General features: G+C 44.4%; 1 protein-coding gene across 4 annotated transcripts in view; it reads left to right on the forward strand.

Annotated features, from left to right (window-relative positions):
- The window catches only part of galnt13 (polypeptide N-acetylgalactosaminyltransferase 13), a 161,421-nt gene that overhangs the window by 133,426 nt on the left and 6,164 nt on the right, over positions 1-21,831 (forward strand). For 3 of the 4 annotated variants that reach the window (XM_084123279.1, XM_084123277.1, XM_084123278.1), the window contains one exon: positions 7,846-9,222. The exons of the other annotated variant lie outside the window; for it this stretch is intronic. In XM_084123279.1, coding sequence (XP_083979405.1) covers positions 7,846-7,986 — 141 coding nt within the window. In that variant the 3' untranslated portion in view covers positions 7,987-9,222. Of the gene's footprint in view, positions 1-7,845; positions 9,223-21,831 lie in introns of those variants that run through there. 4 annotated transcript variants of the gene reach the window in all.

Here is a 21,831-nt window from a genome sequence, read left to right on the forward strand (position 1 = left end):
GGTAAGTAGTTTTTCTGCAGGGTTCGTCGTGGACTTCGAGGCACCTCTTGCAGGCTCCGAGCTGTTGCACTGCGTCCCTCTTCTCCTGAAACTTTGTGGTGGTTCTAAACCTTCTGCAGATGTAGAGTTTTCTCTTGTGCTTTGGGTCTCCGCAGATAATGCAGCCTGCTGATCCACTGCTGGATTTGGTTGTCTTTGTTCGGGCGTACTTTGTTTGAAACCTGATCTTCTCCTTGGCAGGGTCGATGTCTCTCAACTGCTCTAACTGCTCATAGATGGACTCTTGGGATTGGAGATATGCGAGTAACTTGTCAAAGCGGTTCTGGTGGTTCACAGCGTTGTTCAGGTCAGCAGCGTGGGTAAGCCAGTCTTTCTTCAGGGACTCTGGCAATTTGCTTTCGATATATTTTATTACTAGTGGGTTTTTTTTATGGCATCTGCATTGTTCAATTCATTTAAATCATAGAGGGCTTTACCAACTGCTTGGATGAGCTCTACGATTCTTCTCGGCTGGTTACCACGGACAAGTGGGATAGCGTATAGCTCTTCGACAACCTCGATGGCGATAGTGGCTTGGTTCCCATAGCGGTTCTCCAGGACTCTGAAGATCTCATCTGCTGAGGTGTAAGTAGACAGGCGTAGATCTTTGGCCACTCTTTCATCAAGGCTATCAAGCAGTTGAAATTTCTTCACCTCCATGGACCCGGTTGGTTCGCCCTGCTTGTGCAGAGCCTCCCATTCTTTCCTCCATCTGTAGTACTCATGCTGGCTGCCGGTAAACTTTGGTAAAGCTGTGGCTTTGAGCTTTATGGCAGCGACAGGGGCTGCGCTGTGGGCTGTGACAGGTACTCTGTTGGTGTCCTCTTTAATTCTTGCTGCTCTAATCAGGGTGGCCTTCCCCGACACCAGCTTGGGAAGGAGGGTTTCTAGCTTCGTTAGGTGACGATTAAAGTCTTGCTTCTCGGCTAGTGGAGCTCAATGGTTCCAGGTCTGGTGCACTTCTTTGGCTTTATGCACCAGCCTCTCTAAATGGTGGAGCATAAAGTCATATGCCTCCAGGGGTGTGTCAGGCTGAGTGGAAGAGACATTCTCGCACTCTGCCTCTGCAGTTTCTAGAGCGAGGGTCCACGTGAGCTTACCGATAGCCCGTCACGATCAAAAGTCCCAGTTCCTCACAGTGAATGCATTTGTGCCTCTGCCGTCCTCTTTGTCCGTCGCACCCCAGTCAAATGACTGATGCGCGTATTTGAAACCACTGATTGAACTGGGTGCGAGCTTCTGATTTCCCCAATTCAATTCACCTGGTCGAGCATGCACCAGAGCGCGCGCATAGTCGCGTGCGGGCTGCCGTGCAGAGCGCGCAGGGGAGGCGCTCCTGGCGCTCCTGGGGAGGCGCTCCTGTTTATTATTATAAAATAATAATAATAATAATAATATTATATATATATATATATATATATATATATAAACATAAAAAGCATTTTAAATAAACAGGTATTTTCCCAACACAGGAAAGGTAAAAAATGCATTTTACAAGAAACACAGCTCACAGCTTTACAAGAAACACAGTTTTTTTTACCCTGCATTTTACTAGACTTTCCATATAGAACCATACCAATCTAAGAATTTGGTCTTATCAGTTTAATATCTCTTTAAGCCATGCAGTAACAATTACTTTAAAACTTTTACCCGCAACATTAACACATTTAGCACGTTTAAATACCAAACAGACAAAGGATCCAAACCGAGAGTCCATGTGAAACAAGAGTCCACGTGAGCTTACCGATAGCCCGTCACGATCAAAAGTCCCAGTTCCTCACAGTGAATGCATTTGTGCCTCTGCCGTCCTCTTTGTCCGTCGCACCCCAGTCAAATGACTGATGCGCGTATTTGAAACCACTGATTGAACTGGGTGCGAGCTTCTGATTTCCCCAATTCAATTCACCTGGTCGAGCATGCACCAGAGCGCGCGCATAGTCGCGTGCGGGCTGCCGTGCAGAGCGCGCAGGGGAGGCGGCATGCAAAGAAGGAAATGACGGGTACACGGGAGACAGCCACACCTCCACCGGGTTAGCGTGACAATGGCTGTTAATCCATATAGCATTAAATGGTTCCATGCAATTCTTACTGGTAGAACTCAGCAAGTCAATTAGACTGTTTCTGAGTGTAGATCTGTCACAGTGTCTGGTTGTGTTTCCCTGGGTTGTCACTAGAGGTCCTCGTTCTCACGGTGTCTTTCACATTTGACTTCAATTCCCAGCATTCTGTCTGTCACTGAGTGTTCATTGTGTTCAGCTGTTTCTCGTCACCTCGTTTAGCACTTGTGTATATATACCCTGTCAGTTTCAGTGTTTGTCACGGAGTCCTTGTTTAATGTCCACCACTTCTGAAGTTTGTTTCTGCCCTGTTCATGTTTATTTCTTATGTTTTGGATTGCCCTTTTGGATTTGACCTTTGCCTAGACCAAGTTTTGTGAGTACGGATTTTCCCTTAAATAAACACTGCAATTGGATCCCCTGTTCCTTGTGTGTGGTTACGTGACAGAAGGACTCCATCACAACAAGGATCCAGCAGTATGTTTTCGGGTTTCTCTTCCCCGGCCGCCGAGCGGGAGAGGAGAGACTTGTTTAGGGGAACCCGCCTGGTAGTTTTCCGTGGGACCCGTGGAGGTCGCGGAGGACTGGTGGGTCGAGGGGGAGTCCAGCACCGCTCTCCACCATGGCCCCCCTTCGACTCTGGGATGGTGGAGGATCAAGTGGTGCCACCGTCTCGCCGTCGCGGACGGAGAGGGGACAAGATGGCCGCCGCCGAGCCTGTGTCTTCGGACAAGATGGCCGCCGTCGAGCCAGTGTCTGTTCCTGAGCCGGAGCCAGTGTCTGTTCCTGAGCCGGAGCCAGTGTCTGTTCCTGAGCCGGAGCCAGTGTCTGTTCCTGAGCCGGAGCCAGTGTCTGTGTCTGTGTCTGTGTCTGTGTTTGTGTCTGTTCCTGAACCTGAGCCGGTGGTGCCAGTTCCCGAGCCGGTGGTGCCAGTTCCAGTGCCCGAGCCGGTGGTGCCAGTTCCAGTGCCCGAGCCGGTGGTGCCAGTTCCAGTGCCCGAGCCGGTGGTGCCTGTTCCTGAGCCCGAGCCGGTGGTGTCTGTTTCTGAGCCCGAGCCGGTGGTGCCAGTTCCAGTGCCCGAGCCGGTGGTGCCAGTTCCAGTGCCCGAGCCGGTGGTGCCAGTTCCAGTGCCCGAGCCGGTGGTGCCTGTTCCTGAGCCCGAGCCGGTGGTGTCTGTTTCTGAGCCGGTGGTGTCTGTTCCAGTGCCTGAGCCGGTGGTGTCTGTTCCAGTGCCTGAGCCGGTGGTGTCTGTTCCAGTGCCTGAGCCGGTGTCTGTTCCAGTGCCGTGGCCGCCCGAGGGGTCGTCTCCGCCCTGGCCGCCCGATGGACTGTCGTCTCCGCCGTGGCCGCCCGAGGGGTCGTCTCCGCCGTGGCCGCCCGAGGGGTCGTCTCCGCCCTGGCCGCCCGAGGGAAAGTCTCCGCCCTGGCCGCCCGAGGGAAAGTCTCCACCGTGGCCGCCCGAGGGACTGTCTGCTCCGCCCTGGCCGCCCGATGGACTGTCGTCGCCGTCCTGGCCGCCAGACGGACTGTCGTCTCCGCCCTGGCCGCCAGACGAACTGTCGTCTCCGTCCTGGCCGCCAGTTAAGCCATCACCCCCTGTCCTTGTTCCTCGCCATGGACCTGGCCCACCATCCCTCCCCCTGATCCTCCACCGTTCCACCTCCCTCCTGAACTCTTGTGTTGTGTTGTAGTTACGTTATGGAGCGTCTGGTAGCCGCTCCGTAGGGAGGGGGTACTGTCACAGTGTCTGGTTGTGTTTCCCTGGGTTGTCACTAGAGGTCCTCGTTCTCACGGTGTCTTTCACATTTGACTTCAATTCCCAGCATTCTGTCTGTCACTGAGTGTTCATTGTGTTCAGCTGTTTCTCGTCACCTCGTTTAGCACTTGTGTATATATACCCTGTCAGTTTCAGTGTTTGTCACGGAGTCCTTGTTTAATGTCCACCACTTCTGAAGTTTGTTTCTGCCCTGTTCATGTTTATTTCTTATGTTTTGGATTGCCCTTTTGGATTTGACCTTTGCCTAGACCAAGTTTTGTGAGTACGGATTTTCCCTTAAATAAACACTGCAATTGGATCCCCTGTTCCTTGTGTGTGGTTACGTGACAAGATCCATTTGGTGTCCCCCAGGGGTGTGTATGTTCACCACTCTTATTTACACTGTACATCAATGAATATAGGAGTCACCATCCTGGGAATATCGTCGTAAAATTTGTTAGATGATACTCCCACTCTTGGTCTTCTGTATTTAACATTAAGGACATTCAACATTATACTACAGAGATTGCTAACTATGTTACATGGAGTAAAGAACACGGTCTTGTAATTAATGTAAGAAAAACAGAGGAAATGTTTTTTGATCCCAAGTTAGTAGGCAACCACTCATCTATCATGATTAACAACGAGACCATTAGACAGGTTGCTTCGTACAAATACTTAGGTCTGCTTATTGATGATAAACTTTCATGGGAGGTTCATGTGGATAATCTGTGCCAAAACAAAAAAACTTTTTACAGAGGCTCAGACTTGTTGGAGTTGCTCAGAGGTTCATGTTGCTGCTTTATCATGCCTGTATTGAATCCATCTTACTGTATGATATTGCGGCCTGGTTTGGTAATTTGACAGTTACTCCTAGATCTCAGTTGAACCATTTGGTGCGTACGACAATGAATGTGGTCAGGCTAGGGGTTTACCCCCATCTTCAGTCTATTTTTAACAAAATTATTTTTAAACGGGCAAGGAAAATGACTCTGGACCCTTCTCATGTGCTTTATCCAGAATTCGAACCACTTCCATCAGGTCGACGTTTTCGTATCCCAAGGTATAGATATAAACCTTTGTTCCTTTGGCTACAAGGCTGTTAAACTCTAGTGCAAAGGACACGACTGTGTGATTGTTATTTATGTGAGTATCTTGTTATGCAGCTTCACCTGTATTGCCCAAAACACAAGAAGCTTTGTGCCATGCTGCTTATACTTAGCAAGCAGTAAAAAGAAAAACACCCCTTCCCGCGACCCAAACAAGTCATCTCTGGATGAGAGTCTGAAGCAAGGACTGCCGGGACGACATTCTCCTGCAGCAGCGATAATTGCAATGAGAATTTTAGAATGACAGGACAGTCATTTATTACACTATAATCAATAACAACAGCTTGTTCTTTGTGTCATTTGTCATTATGCCATTTCTATGTGCAGAACTTTTTTCGGGCCAGTTTCGGTTTTCAATCAGATCACATGTTTACATATCTTATCGAATAGATAAGAAAGGGTTTTTGGCAAATTCATTGAGATTAAAATTATTACATGTGACTTTTGTTTATCCCGACTGTGCTACTATTACATATGGATTAATAGGGTCCATGTAAACGCAGCTATAGTATGAAATAAATATGGTCAATTAGTCAAGAGCAGTGAGTGAGTTTCTCTTTTTCTTTTATTGTTCGATTAACATCAACGATACAGACAGCAGCAGATACTGTATATTAGACTAATTGCATGGATAAAATATACTTACTGACAAGCATCCCATTTTATCCCACCTGTTTTGACAAATAAGTGTGTGTATTTGGTCAAAAAGCCGTGCAAGATAATTCAAATGACACTTGCATGTTTCCTGTCATTCTGCATCACTTGCTGTCGGTGTAGATGCAGCATTAAAATGCATTCATTTTAATTAAATGAAAAGACAGTGCTTAAAAAAGCAAACAAACAAAAAAACCACTGTGCTATAGCACTGGCTGCTCCTGACTGGATACGAGGTTATCTTTTCTATACTTTCACAGTTGGGCCAAAAGAGCCCCACTGACTTTCAGCACTGATTATATACATTATATTTTGCCAAGTCATATTTTTACTTGCTAACTTTTCATTTATTACAAAATATATTACTGTTAATTAATTGCTATATTATATAATACTGTTAATTAATAGGCAGCAATGCCTAGCAGGTGTTCCACCTACCTGTACATTTCACCGGACTGTGTTGGATAGTTGCTACAAATTCAATCCAAAATCTGGGGTTAAAATTAGTGTTGTTCCGATTCCGATACTAGTATCGGAAATGCCGCCGATACCAATAAAAATTCTAGCATCGGTATCGGCGAGTACATCTACCCATGTACCGATCCGATACCATTTTATTAAACAATACCTAGTTATGCACGCTAGCTTTGCTTAACGCTGCAAATCGGAGACCAATTCTTCTTCGCTGCTCTAAACAGTGGTTGCTTGTGGCAACACAGGAAGTTGTGCTGTTGCCACAAGCAACCACTGTTTAGAGCAGCGAAGAAGAAATGAAAACGCAAATTTTCGAATGTAGGCGCGCGGCAAGCGCATAATGTAAGAGACGCTGGCGCCCAACATCAAATGGCAAACGTAATGAAAACGGAACAAAACTGCGCTACTCGTTATTTTGTGCTTCACGGACCATTAAACAGTTTGGACCAATGCAGCGCGAGCCGATCGTGATCAAGTTACATTGTTACTACACAGCGCTAAGAGATCCAGTACAGAAAACATTTGAATTCGCCACTGAAGTAATAACATCGCTGCGAGATCTACGTTAGTGAGAAGCATTCACATTCTCCGTTATTAACGGATCAAACAGCGCTGACGTGGAAACCAGGAACATTGTGCTTTCAAGTAACGTTACGTTGGTTTTATTTTGACATTATGAATAAAATTGCTGCCCTCAAATGTTAATCTGAAATAAAATAAACCTTTGTTTATAACTAACGTTACTACAATATTACATTTCATTTTTTTTATAAGGAGCTGTTTTTGTTTTATATGTCAAGTATAGCTCCATCATTGCTCAAAGTAAAAAATGATCATACTTTATGATGTTAGTTTTAATAAAAAATAAATAAATAAAAAATGTAAATCAAGGATATTTCTCTGCCATTTCTTTCTTTTTGCTGTATTGAAAACGTACCGAACCGTGACACCAGTGTATCGTATTGAACCGAACCGTGAATTTTGTGGACCGTTACACCCCTATTTTTTCATATATCATTTTTTAGATTACTAGATTTATTTGTTGCACTTTTTTATACAGTTATATTGTAAAACTAAAATACCTTTTATAAAATAATTCTATCAATTCATACAGGGCTAGTATGAATTGCAGCTGTATAGATACCCAGGTATCGGATTAGTACTCGGTATCGGCCGATACCCTGAGTCCAGGTATCGGAATCGGTATCGGGAAGGAAAAAAGGGTATCGGAACATCTCTAGTTAAAATCTGCTTGAATGTCATACAAATACTGTCAAATGCAATCAAGCCTGCTGGTCCTAAACTAGGTTTATTTTATTGGTAACATTTTACAATAAATCTCATTTGTTGACATTAGTTAATGCATTTGCTAACTAAGAATGATCAATATATATTTTACAGTATTTATTGACCTGTTAATGTAAGTTAATACAAACACAATTGTTTATTTTTTGCTCATGATAGTTCATGTCATGTAGTAAATGTTGGAATTAACATTACGATTAATAAATGTTGTATTAATAGATTAATAAACTAATGTTAACATGAAACCTTATTGTGAAAGTGTTACCATTTAATTTAAGCATTATTTAAATATTTAATGAAGCTTATTATTATTGTTGTTGTTGTTGTTGTTATTTTTATTATTATTATTATTTAATGGTGAAATATGAGCCAGATATGTTGACAGACTTTGTGAGATTCATCCACACTAGTTTGTTTTTAATTTTTCTATAAATCTGTGTTCCCCCCACAGCGGCTGACTCTGCTCCATGTGAACAGTAACCAGTGTCTCGACATGCCTTCTGAAGAGGATAAGATGGTTCCCACTCTCAGAGACTGTAGCGGCAGGCGCTCACAGCAGTGGATCCTAAGGAATATGACGCTAAGTGTTTGAAAGAGCCGGCAACATCCAGTTCAGACCTGAATCTCAGCACTCACCACACAACACGAGTCCTGGAGTCAGGTTTATGGCCTTCTTCACAGCTCTGTGAACTTTCATGTGCTGGTTCATGATCAAGTCCAGCCAGGCTTTGAACAGAAGAACCACACACAGCCCATTTACTGACCCAATTGTGGCCAGGCTTGTGTCTCTGTTAATGTCTGGACTGCATCCTTTAAATCTCAGATTCACTGGTCTAGGGTCAGATCACAGCCATTGACCAGCTTGGTGAAGTTTAAATGCAAAAAGAAAAGAACATTTCATTATTTCTTCACATTTCATCAGGTTATCATGTACAAAAAAAGTGGCTTCATATTTAACCTCAAATCATATGACCTGGACATTTCTGTTTTCAGGATATTTACTTATCAAGTGTCCATTTTATTTTTATCAAACATTTCAAATGTAGTTATTGTGTGTCTACATTTGGTAATGTGCTACCATTTGTGTATAAAAATCATGGGAGAATTGTAGGCAGCAGCATCTCACAGGCAAAACTAAAACAAATCATCTGAATCCCCACCTTCATCATCTCCATAAACACAGGTGTGACTGATGGATGTTCCTGGACACACAACTGTACAAATTATGAACTCGGCCTTTTGAGCATTGATGTACATATTAAAGCAAATATTTTTTTAAGATGAAATCTAAAAACTCCAGTGGAAAAATCAATATTGCTGTAATACTGCTTGGTGTATATAACATGTTTGGAAAATACTATACAGCTTTATTCCACTGCTCCTATATGTACACATCTAATGCATCCACCATGTATTGTCAATGTTCTATCGATGTATGTTTAACACAAACAAACACACACACACACACACACACACACTTAACTTTAGTAATATTGATTCTTGAATTAGGGGTTTAATGGTTTTGTGTATTTAGTTATTAAACATGCTTTCAATTGAGAGGGGTGTCATACAACTATATATCAATGATTAATATGAGCTATCGCATGCATGGTACAGTCTGTACATTTCTGTATTTTTTTTATCTTCATAAAACTGGTAAATGTGTGACTTTGTAACTGACTAAATGTTAACTGTTTTGTACTTTTTTTTGTCACAGCCTTTTCTCTCAACTGACTTCATGTTTAATATATTATTATAACTGCTAACTGTAATGAACCATTGTTGATAAATGTATCACCTTCTTATTAATAAGATTAGCACAGCAAAACTACAATGTCTGTGGGTTTCTTTTTCTTTTTTTTATAATCCAGTTATATTATTTAAATATATACCAGCACGACAACATCATCCGCAAAGAGCAGAGACAAAATCGTGTGGTCCCCAAACCTGACACCCTCCGGCCCCTGGCTGCGCCTAGATATTCTGTCCAAAAAAATTATGAACAGAACCGGCAACAAAGGGCAGCCCTCTCGGAGTCCAACATGCACTGGGAACAAGTCTGACTTACTGCCGGCAATGTGAACCAAGCTCCTGCTCTGGTCGTACAGGGACCGAACAGCCCTTAGCAAAGGGCCCCGGACCCCATACTCCCAGAGCACCCTTCACAGGACGCCGCGAGGGACACAGTCGAATGCCTTCTCCAAATCCACAAAGCACATGTGGATTGGTTGGGCAAACTCCCGTGAACCCTCCAGCACCCTGGAGAGGGTATAGAGCTGGTCCAGTGTTCCACGGCCGGGACGGAAACCGCACTGTTCCTCCTGAATCCGAGGTTCTACTATAGGCCGTATTCTCCTCTTCCGGGGAGGCTGAGAAGTGTGATCCCGCTGTAGTTGGAACACACCCTCCGTTCCCCTTCTTGAAAAGAGGGACCACCACCCCGGTCTGTCATCCCAAAGGTACTGTCCCCGACCGCCACGCGATGTTGCAGAGGCGTGTCAGCCAAGACAGCCCCACAACATCCAAAGACTTGAGGTACTCAGGGCGGATCTCATCCACCCCTGTTGCCTTGCCACCGAGGAGTTTCTTGACTACCTCGGTGACTTCAGCTTGGATGATGGACGAGTCCACCTCCGAGCCCTCAGCCTCTCCTTCCTCAATGGAAGACGTGTCAGCGGGATTGAGGAGATCCTCAAAGTATTCCTTCCACCTTTCAATAACATCCCCAGTCGAGGTCAACAGCTGCCCACCTCCACTGTAAACAGCATTGGTAGGGCACTGCTTCACCGGATGGTTTGCCAGAATCTCTTCGAGGCCAACCGGTAGTCCTTCTCCATGGCCTCACCTTCTTCAGCTTGACGGCATCCCTTACTTCTGGTGTCCACCACCGGGTTCGGGGATTGCCGCCTCGACAGGCACCGGAGACCTTACAGCCACAGCACCGAGTGGCCTCGTCGACAATGGAGGTGGAGAACATGGTCCACTCAGACTCAATATCTCCAGCCTCCCTCGGGATCCGGTCGAATCTCCGCCGGAGATGGGAGTTAAAGATCTCTCTGACAGGAGACTCGGCCAAATGTTCCCAGCAGACCCTTACAGTACGTTTGGGTCTGCCGAGTCTGTCCAGCTTCCTCCCCCGCCACCGGATCCAACTCACCACCAGGTGGTGATCAGTTGACAGCTCCACCCCTCTCTTCACCTGAGTGTCCAAGACATACGGCCGGAGGTCGGATGAAACGACCACAAAGTCGATCATCGACCTCTGGCCTAGGGTGTCCTGGTGCCACGTGCACTGATGGACACCCTTATGCTTGAACATGGTGTTCGTTATGGACAAGCTGTAACTAGCACAGAAGTCCAATAACAGAACACCGCTCGGGTTCAGATCAGGGGGGCCGTTCCTCCCAATCACGCCCCTCCAGGTGTCCCTGTTGCAGCCCACGTGGGCGTTGAAGTCCCCCAGTAGCGCGACGGAGTCCCCAGTCAGAGCACTTTCCAGCACCCCTTCCAGAGACCCCAAGAAGGCCGGGTACTTTGGCCCATAGGCGCACACGACAGTGAGAGACCTATCCCCAACCCTCTCGTTCACCGGGGTAAACTCCAACACATGGCGGCTGAGGTGGGGGGCTATGAGCAAACCCACACCAGTCCGCCACCTCTCACCATGGGCAACTCCAGAGTGGTAAAGAGTCCATCCTCTCTCAAGGAGTGTGGTTCCAGAGCCCAAGCCGTGCGTGGAGGTGATCCCGACTATCTCTAGTCGGTACCTCTCAACCTCACGCACAATCTCAGTCTCCTTTCCCGCCAGCGAGGTGACGTCCCACATCCCTAGAGCTAGTTTCCATGTCCAGGGATCGGGTTGTCGAGGCTCCTGCCTTCGACTGCCACCCGATCCACTAAGCACCGGCCCCTTACAGTCCCTCCTGCAGGTGGTGAGCCCACGGGAAGGTGGCCCCACGTCGCTCCTTCGGGCTGAGCCCGGCCGGACCCCATGGGGGAAGGCCCGGCCACCAGGCGCTCGCATACGAGCCCCAACCCCGGGCCTGGCTCCAGGGTGGGGCCCCGGCTGCGCCATGCCGGGCGACGTCACGGTCCTCGATTTTAAGTCCATCATAAAAGGTTTTTGAACCGCTCTTAGTTTTTTTCTGATGCAAGACTTTTATTTTTGATGCAACTCTTTTATTTTGAAAGCAAACTTTTGTTAACACTTCTAGGTATCCAGGTTACTCAAGAAAAGTCTCCGGGAAAGGTCTCATCTCTGGGAATTGAGTGTTATCGACACTTTATTGAGTGTTATCGATAAATTCCAGAGTTCCTTTTTTTACTCTCCAAAGATAATATTTAGAGTCGTTCCCGTAACTGAACTAACCCAAACAATGTTTTAAAAATGTTCGAGAATTTGCTTTCTCTAATGGAACATCAGCTTTTTCTTCGATTACAAATTTCGAAAAACACCCTGCTCCGATTTGTTGCATGAGTGGCTACTTTTACTCTTAAGAGAATATTTAGATTCCTACCTGAACCCGAACTCACCCAATTCGAGAATTTACGCTTTCTCTTAAAAGAATATTCAGAACAGAGATCAGTTCCTCATTCCCCATGTCATCATCAACCCCATTTTTTCTTTATTTTTTAAATTATTTATTTAATAATTGTTCTTTTGTTTTTGTGTTTTATTAAAAAAAAAATTCCTTGAACAAAAGGTGTAATAATTCCAACTCAACTTATGATATATCGTTCTTTCAAACAAAACTGAATCACACACCCAAATCTTCGTTCATTAAAACCATGAGGAACTCTGGTATTAAGTCTCTTTATCCATAGATGCTCCTTATACAGCCTTTGCCTTTTTGTCCTCCTCGAATTGTGCTCCAATCCCTGTATCTGCAAAAACTCAACCCCATGTCTTAGAAAATGCTTCACCAAGGACCGCCTTGACCTTTCCGATGGCCGCTTGGAATGGATCACGTACCGGTGTTGGTATAGCCGCGTTCTGATGGATTTTTTTGTTTGGCCAACGTACTGCTTGCCACACTTGGAGCATCTGATAATGTAGATACAATTCTCAGGTGTTTAAAGGGATGACTCTGACCACCCGAGGTTTTCTGGCTAACTGTAAATGTTTCCTGGCCCTGGGAAGGTAGCTATGAACCAACAAGTCCCGCAGGTTGGTGTTTCGCTTATAGGTGGCCAGGAGAGACACATTCCCCCCTACCAGGGTATCTGCCAGGGTTTGAGCAAAGTTGCTCCTGATTGGTTTTGTAAAGCCTGATTGGTTTTATCCAAAGTGTAAAAATGGCCGGGACCAAGACAATTTCAGCCTAGGGGGATGGGACCGCCAGATTCGCAATGGAATGGCAATGGTCCTTATATATGGCCCGCAGCAGTGACCTTGAGTACGCTTTTGTGTGAAGTGCCTTAAACTAAATCTGTTTGGCTTCCTGAAAGCTGTCCTCCTGAGAGGGGAGAAATAATCCTAAATCACAATAATTGCAAAAGGACAATCCCCTGAAATGTGTGGCGGGGGTGGTATTTCTGATGGTGCAGCAGCACATGTACAGCAGTCTGTATCTTTGAAAAACATCTTGAAATCTAATTGTTCTGCTGATTACAGATTTCACTTTAATAGAGGCATGATGGGAGTTTAGCACTTGCAGAAAAACTTGGAACTCCCGGCAGCTATGATGCTATACCCGCACACATCATCCAGGAATCAGAGGAAACAAAAAGGCATTTTGGGGCATTTGGGGAAAATAGTCTCCTCCCACTGCGCCATGTAAATGTTGGCGTATGCCGGCGCAAATAAAAAATTCCCTCAAACTCGAAATCATTTTGTGTGAGACTCATCTCAAGGAGCTCCAAGATAGCCACATCTGGCCGGGAGGTTTGTACTTTTCAAAACAGTCCCGCACTGCCTTTAAACCTAAGGGGGTCTCAATATTCGTGTAAAGGCTGTCCACATCTAAGGAGAAGCCTCGGATGGCACTCTAAGAAGATTTGCTTTATCCAAAAAATCATAGGTATCCCTAATGTAACTCAAATGCTTGGTGGATAAGGGGTTCAAATAAAAATCGATGAATTCTGCCACCCTACAACTCTCGCTGCCACAATCAGAAACTATGGGGTGGCCCGGGGGCATGAAAGGAGAAGGCCATTTGTCCTGGGACTTATGCACCTTTGGGAGCAAAGAAAATCGTCTTGGCCTTGGTTTAGTTTCCCCCACTAAATAATCTGATTGTCGTTGACAAATTAAACCCCCGTGAACTAAGGAACGCACAACCTGCTCAATACGGGGAACAGGATTTTGAAAAATTGGGGCCTTTAACCTGGAATAAAACTCCCATCCCCCAACTGCCGCAGACCCTCCTGTACATATTGCGGCCAGTCCATAATAACTACTGCACTTCCCTTGTCCGCCAGGCTTATTCACAATGTCCCTCCTACAGGATAACTCTTCAAGGCTTCTATTTCACCCGGTGTCAGATTGGGCGATGGGGCCTGTGCTCGTGTGACCAAAAAAAAAATCCAAAATCTCCCCAGGCAAATCCTAGGGTTGAGGAACCCAATCTGGTCTGGTACAAAATGGCTGGGCCCGCGAAGCATCTGAACTTAGCCCAAAATAAATAAACTGCCTCTGCATTTACATGTGGAATCGGCCTAAATCTACCAAAATTGATCCCGTCAAATGGCCTAATTGAGTAGGAAGGAATAAACGATAAACCCTTATTCAGAAGCCGGAACTGCACCGGGGATAACTGAAGAATTTATGACAGATTAATGACTGATCTGTTCATTAAAGGGCCTTGTACTATGGCCCCGTTTATTTTAAGTTTAAATGCCCCATCCAGTGTTTAAACAGGGCCTAAGCTGTGACTGGGGTCCAATGAATGTTGTCCGAAATGCTGTTACGAAAGATTCCCATGGCAGTAATGGGATGCTGCGGCCTGCCCTCTGGATTATTTCATTGAGCAATTAGATGTTTTACACTAACCGCCCTGCCAAAGCCTTATCGTAATTAATTAGGGTGATGTGGACCACTGCATTCGGGAAGGTCTGAACGGCTGCTCCCTGTAGACGCTCTAAACTCTTGCTCAGAAGCACTGGGTTCCCCTCCTCCCTGTTGTTCAGATCGAAGGAGAGGATCACATGCTGGGTCTCTAAGGCGAGTGAGGATCCTGTCCTGAATCCTGGAATCCTGATCTGTTGACATCATGACAATGGAGCCTAAGACGACAACAAGAATTGTTATCAAAATAATGGTACAGAATAACAATGATAATAATGATGATAAAAATAAATAATACTTATATTTATAATAATAATAAATCTATCAGAGGTGAACCAAAAAGCCTGTCTGGGCCTTATTCACACTCCCATTCCGCGCCATTCCCATTCCAGATGATTCTGTGTATGCATAACTGAAGCGGATCTAACTTTATCCAGGAATGTGAAGTTTTCAACTGAACCTGCTCCAGACCAGAGAACCCAACCGTAACTCGAAGGTCACAGATGGATAATCCTGGCCCAGAATCGCCTTCCTCCAAGAAATCTTTTTCACCAAAAAAACCCTAAGGACGATTCTGTTTATGCATCACTATGAAGCGGATCTAACTTGATCCAGAGATGCAAAGTTCTCAACTCGACCATAATCCAACGGTCACAACCAGATAATCCTGGCCCAGCATCGCATTCCCAAAAAAATCTTGCTACAAAAAAATATGCTTGAATACAGAATAAGGGGCCCTTAGATTAATACTAGGTACGTTTTCTGGTATGTCAAGTCCGATGGCTCTGGCCAGGGTTAGGTGTTGAATATTACAACAGCTCCCCCCTTATCTAGCACTCGTCTAGGAAGGTTTGGAATAAGGTGACTGTGGAAAAGGACACGGGCCGACGCATATTAGACTATTCTGTACTCCTGATTAGGAGGTCCTCCCATATGGGCATTGGGTTTAAAATCAATCCATAGTGCTACTGTGGGCAGATTTAGAAAGAGAATGGGTATGGGATTAGATACAGGTTAAGCCACTGGCATCAGGCTTCTGAGGGCGGTGAAAATAAAAATCCTAATTTTACAGTGCCTGTTTCTCTTCGGTGCCCTCAGGGGGTAGTTCTGCCAACACCGCCACTTCTGGTGTTTCGGGCCGCAGCGGTTCTCAGCGATCCTTTGAGGAGGGTTGCAAAGCTGCCAGTTTGGTTCAGGGCACTGAAGTGGTAGTGGTTTCCAGCGATCTTCTAAGGAGGGTTGCAGAACAGTCAGTTTGGTCATTCCCTGCCGGTTTGCCACTTCAGGGCACCGAAGTGGCTGTTCGACCAATACCAGAGGCCAGCCTCAAGAGGCTGGTTCCCTTAGTAGACTTAAAGGTGCTGTATGTAATTTTTTTACTCTACTAAAGCATACAAATACCATAATATGTTTGCAGATATTTAGGAAACATGCTAAGTTCACATTTTTGTTTCTCCGAAAAACACTTCTACAGCCAGTTATTTTACTTATTATTTTAAATGTTCTGTGTTGTCAGTCGGTTTTTGTTTTGGTCTGTGTGATCTCGCCCACTGCCAGTTCACCCAATAGTATTTAGACACCTCAGGCTGCCAGTTGGCAGGAAACACAGCATATTGCATCCTTGAAAACGAGCAAACAAACTGGGTCAGATATTGCAGATTCCACACAACCTAAAAAGCCTTGATATACATCTAAAAACCTCTATGGACAAGAGCATTTTAAAACACGGATAAATCAACTTATTAACTTGCAATCTGTAAGTCTCCTTGGCTTTCGTTGTCAATTGCGCTCGTTCCTGTTGTGTGTCCTCAAACTGGCAACACATGTGCATCTAGTCTGTGGAGGAGGGCGTGGGGGCAGGGGAAACAATGATCTCTGATATTTTGAATTTGGACTGCAGTTCTTGGAAGTCATTCTTACAGACAGCACCTTTAAAGGACTCTTACTTTCATGTAGCCATCCATCCTCACCACAGGAATTTTCTGAGGTTCGCTTTCGGGGGCAAAGTGTACTAATATCGAGTTCTTCCTTTGAGCCTAGGTTTATTACCCATCATTTTCATGAAATGTGTGGATGCAGCTCTGGCTCCTCTGAGACTCCAGGGCATTCACGTATTGAATTATATCGACGATTGGTCGATCCTAGCTCAATCCGAGCAGATGGTGATTTGGCATCGAAATGTCGTTCTTGCCCCCATGAGAAAGTTGGGGTTGAGGCTCAACGCTAAAAAGAGTGTGCTTCTTCCAGTTCAAAGGACCACTCTTCTAGGCCTTATTTGGGATTCGACTACGATGCAGGCACGTCTCTCCCCTGCTCGTATAGTGTCAATCCTCTAGGCCAAAACTAGGCCAGTCACTCACTGTCAAACAGTTTCAGAGACTGTTGGGTCTTATGGCAGCTACGTCCAACGTAATAACTTTTGGCCTTCTGCACATGAGACCCCTGTGCGTTAAGCAACGACAAGAATACCCCATCGCCGCGTGACCTTGATCATGCTGAACGGATGTCCCCTCGGGGAGAACCCCTTTGTTTTGAGCCACTACTCAAAACAAACTCAAAACAAACTGTAGTGGCTCAAAACAAAGGGGTTCTCCCCGAGGGGACATCCGTTTAGCATGATCAAGGTCACGCGGCGATGCCTACGTGCCTTAGTCATGTGGAAAAAACCTTGGTTTCTTGCCCAAGGCCCAGTGCTGGGGTCTTCTTGTCGTTGCTTAACCCCCTGGGGTCGGCGGTATCGCCGGCGATACCAGCTCGCTTTTTTTTTTTATCAGTTCAAAAGAGATTCATTTTGCTCTGTTGACTTTGATATTACAAACAAGTTTCATACATCAATCGATTCTGTTAAATGTGTATTATTTTTGTGTATACTCACAAAAAAAAAACAAAGTGTTGTGCTTTTTGCCAAATAAAGAAAAATAAACACGAAGCGAGTTCTGCCTTCTCTCTGTCAGTGAAGTCCATTCTGAAACGCGTCCGAAAATGAACAATAACTCAGCGAATACTCAGTCAGACAGACATACAGACACACAGGCATGAAGCTTGAATTCTCTTCTTTTAAATGAAACCTGTGAACGCCCCGATATCAGCTCGAGAAAACACAAGTTTATTCAGATCATTACTTGTTTACACCGTCTCGCAGCGCTGTGAGGAATAATAATAATGGAAAATGTACCTCAGAAGTGCGGGTATGTCGAGGAGCAAGGATCCGACTGAGCTGAGGAATACTGTAGTAAGTTTTTTTCCTTCTCAAGTGAATCGCGTTTCTGTTTGTGAATGAATGAACGGCAGAGATGCGCGCTGTTTACCACAGCTCGCAAAAAGACAGTTTAAATTTAAATCACGTGTGTGAATGAATGATGATGTTTTAGCAAACTGTATTACTATACTGAGATGAGTAAAAATCGACTGAAATATGTTGAAATAAAATGTAGGCTATTTGTATAAGCAACGTATTAAACTGCAAATTAACATTTATATGCCCTAATATTTCATAAAAACAACATTACAGTCAGGCGAAATATGAAAGACAACATTTTGTTGACTAGATTTGGGTACAGTTTTTACTGTAGAATATACTGCCACATCAAATAAGCTTTTGTTTAGCAATTTCTGCTCATATGTTATATATATATATATATATATATATATATATATATATATATATATATATATATATATATATATATAAAATACTATTTTTGTCAAAAATAAAGTCATCAACTAACATGTTAGCTGTTCCAATGTTGGCTATATTCAAACTAATGAATACATATGATAAAATGTAGGCCTATAATCATTTTTTTTACAAAGAAAGAGTACACTTGAAATATTGTTGAAATTGTAATTATTGTTGTAATTGTAACCTTTTTAATAAAATAGCAAAACATATTTACAAGATAGATGTAAGCAAAATCTTAAATGGTCAATATAAGTCTTCTTCTAAATATATCTTTTGTCCTTGCATTGTGGCTCAGTCAGTGTCACACCTGAATGAATGGCTCATTATGCAGAGTGGGTGGGACATTGTATTCTCAGGTGTAAACCACTCCTCCTTCACGCCCCCCTCGCATATTGGCTTTCCAAGCAAAACCGGTTTTACACAATTTAAATCAATATATTGTTTTATGTGAACGATAAAGCAAGACTATTTTCACATAATTTTGAAGCCAGAACTCGAAGCGACAACATCCATTAGTCAAAAGTCTTGTGGACACATATTTAGTAGGAGTTTTGTGGTCTTATTTCAGCAACTTTCATTTTTATTTTTTCCAATAACCACGCATAAACATTATTCTCTTAAAAATACAAACATCTACATACATGATGCTCACATGGTATGGTATGGTAGCCCTGTTTGTGCTATATAGAGTGAATTTACACCTTTGCCATTATCATGTTTATAAATAACTGAAAAAAGCACAAATGTCAGGGCATGTCAAAACATCCCAAGGGCCCCAAAAACACCTTAGACCCCAGAGGGTTAAAGGGCACCTATTATGCAAAATTCACTTTTACATGGTGTTTGAACATAAATGTGTGTTGGCAGTGTGTGAGCAAAACCACCCTAGAATGATAAAAATCCACCCAGTGTTTTTTTACAATCTCAATAAATCATAAGCACTGTGTCAGAATGAGCTGTTCTCAGATTCGGTGCAATGTGACGTAGAATTGCACAGGCCCCTCCCACGACTCCTTGATTGACACTTCAGTTTGAGCATAGACCCACCCTGAGTGAGCTGGACACAGAGTCCGCCATTGTTCGACGCTTGAGCCGCTGTAGACAAAAATGTCTCCTAAGCGATTGAGGTGTGTTGTTGTTGGATGTAAGAATGAACATAGCAGTCTTCATTTACTCCCGTTGTTACTCGAGGATGGATCTGTACTGTTCGTGATCCAGCTTACGGTCTTCAGAGCGACAGTCCTAACGTTACTGATCACGGTAGAAATGAAAGTGAGAGCGCGCACTCTATCACAGCTCATCGAGTCGTTTTACGGATATAAGGTTTACCAGTTTATTTAGCACCCACTGAGAAGGTGTGTATATATTTGTTTACTGTTAGTTGTAACAAGTGTTTTGTGTACTTCGCTGTGTATGTTGATGATAAGGAAAGGGAGAGAGAGAGAGAGTTTATGGATAAGACTTTAATGCTCACTTCTTATACTGTGTTTATTCAGCTTTTACTGTGATTCTCTGGAGTAAATCTAACACTCATCTTTTGTGTGATGTACAATAAACTTCACTGAACTCATCACAGTATATTTTGGTCATCATTCGGATGGGGTTTGCTACAGCAGGCTTGTATTAATAGTGGATATAAGCAGATGACAAATAAATTATAACCATAATTAAACTAAACTATACCTGTTCTATCTCTATACAGCATATATTCTCTGGCTCTGTGGGCATTATTGTCCGACTCCGAGTCGAAATGAACACCGCAACTGAGAGTTTCTGTTGAGAATGTCCTTCTGGTTCTTCTGAGCGCGAGCTTGTGAGGCTCCGCCCCCTGGGCCGGCAGCAGCAGTTAATTTGCATTTAAAGGGATACATGCTAAAACAGCACTTTTTTCTGAGCCCCAAAAAATGACAATTTAAACATGCTGTAAAAAATTATCTGTTGGGTATTTTGAGCTAAAACTTCACATACATACTCTGGGGACATCAGAGACTTATTTTGCATCTTGTGAAAAGAGTCATAATAGGTGCCCTTTAACGCTAATGACAGATGCATCCCTCACAGGTTGGGGGTCGATCATGAGTGGTCGCTCGGCTCAAGGTCTGTGGCATGACCATCTTCGTTCCTGACACATTAATTGGCTGGAAATGATGGTGGTGTTTCGAGCACTCAAGCACTTCCTCCCAGACCTGAGAGGCCATAATGTGCTTGTCTGCACAGACAACACAGCGGTGGTCTCTTATATTAACCATCAGAAGGGTCTGCGGTCTGCAGTGCTAGAATTTCTGCAGGAGCGTTTTCTCTGCTGGGTTATCTCTGTCCACCTTAAAAGTGTTTGTGGCGGCTATATATCTGCTTACCGCTCTCCTTTGGGTGGTGCTTCATTGGGGAGAGACCCTCTTATTATTCGTTTTCTTCGTGGCACTTTGAGGCTTAGGCCTGCACAGCGCACAAGAGCACCGGCATGGGATTTGGCCATTGTACTAGAAGGTCTTGCTTTGGCTCCCTTTGAGCCTATTGAAGAGGTTTCAGAAAAATTCTTCACATTAAAAACTATCTTTCTTCTTGCCATTTCGTCTCTCAAGAGAATTGGAGACTTACAGGCTTTGTCGGTTGTTCCTTCGTGCCTAGAATTTGCATCTGGTATGGTAAAGGCCTTTCTTCACCCTAGACTGGGTTACGTGCCCAAGGTCCCCACGAATGTTTCGGGACCTATTATGTTGCAGGCCTTTTGTCCTCCACCCTTTCAATCATCAGATCAGTAGAAACGTAATATGCTGTGCCCTGTTAGGGCTTTAGATGTTTATATCCACAGAGCTGCCCTGTGACAAAAGTCAGATCAACTTTATGTCTGTATCGGGTCACCTAGAAAAGGGTGCTGTGCATCTCAGCAGAGGATGAGCAAGTGGGTGGTCGAAGCTATCTCACTTGCTTACGAGTCAGCTGGTCAGCCTTCACCTATGACTGTCCGGGCCCACTCCACCAGGAGTATAGCCACTTCAAAAGCTTTACTGTCGGGTTTCTCCATTCAGGGCATTTGTGTCAGCGCTTTATGGAGGGCTGTAACGATAGCATCCTCTGTATACTTGTTTTCCCTATAGGCATACTGATGCTGGTCCAGGTTGAGGGGGAGGGCAGATTTAACATGCTTCATCACCAGCCTCTCAAAGCACTTGGCAACAATGGGGGTGTTAGCGTGCCATCCGTGCGCTCTTTATTTATTTAATTTTTTTTCTCGCGCGCGCTCGCGCCTTTTACAAGTTCATCAAACAACTTAGGTGAGTAGGATCAGTCAACAAACACGGTGAGTCATGTCATCTTCTCCTCTTATTGTCACTTGCACTTCATGTAACATGTATAGCATAGCCTTCTCTGTCAGCACAGGATTTACATGTGATAAATGCAGGGAGATAGTACAGCTGACAGGGAAGATTTCAGAACTAGAGACACGCATCCGAACTTTAATCGAGATTAATTGTAAGAGTGCAAGGGCTTTAGATACTGCTTTGGATGCGACTAGCTTAGTGAACTCTGTACATTTTTTGGTTCCGGCTGAAGTAGAGCCTGTGCAGCAGGGTAGTTGGGTGACGGTGAGGCGCAGTAGTCGCGGGACAAAACACCGCTCTTCCGTTCCGATTACAACTTCAAATAGATTCTCCCCACTCAGTGAAACAGCCACTGAGAATCCAGTTGAATATTCCCTAGTTATTGGAGATTCTATTACACAGAACGTGAAAATAGAGACACCAGCC

This window comes from Abramis brama (assembly GCF_963993115.1).
Source record: "Abramis brama genome assembly, chromosome: 8".
NCBI classification, from domain to species: Eukaryota; Metazoa; Chordata; class Actinopteri; order Cypriniformes; family Leuciscidae; genus Abramis; species Abramis brama.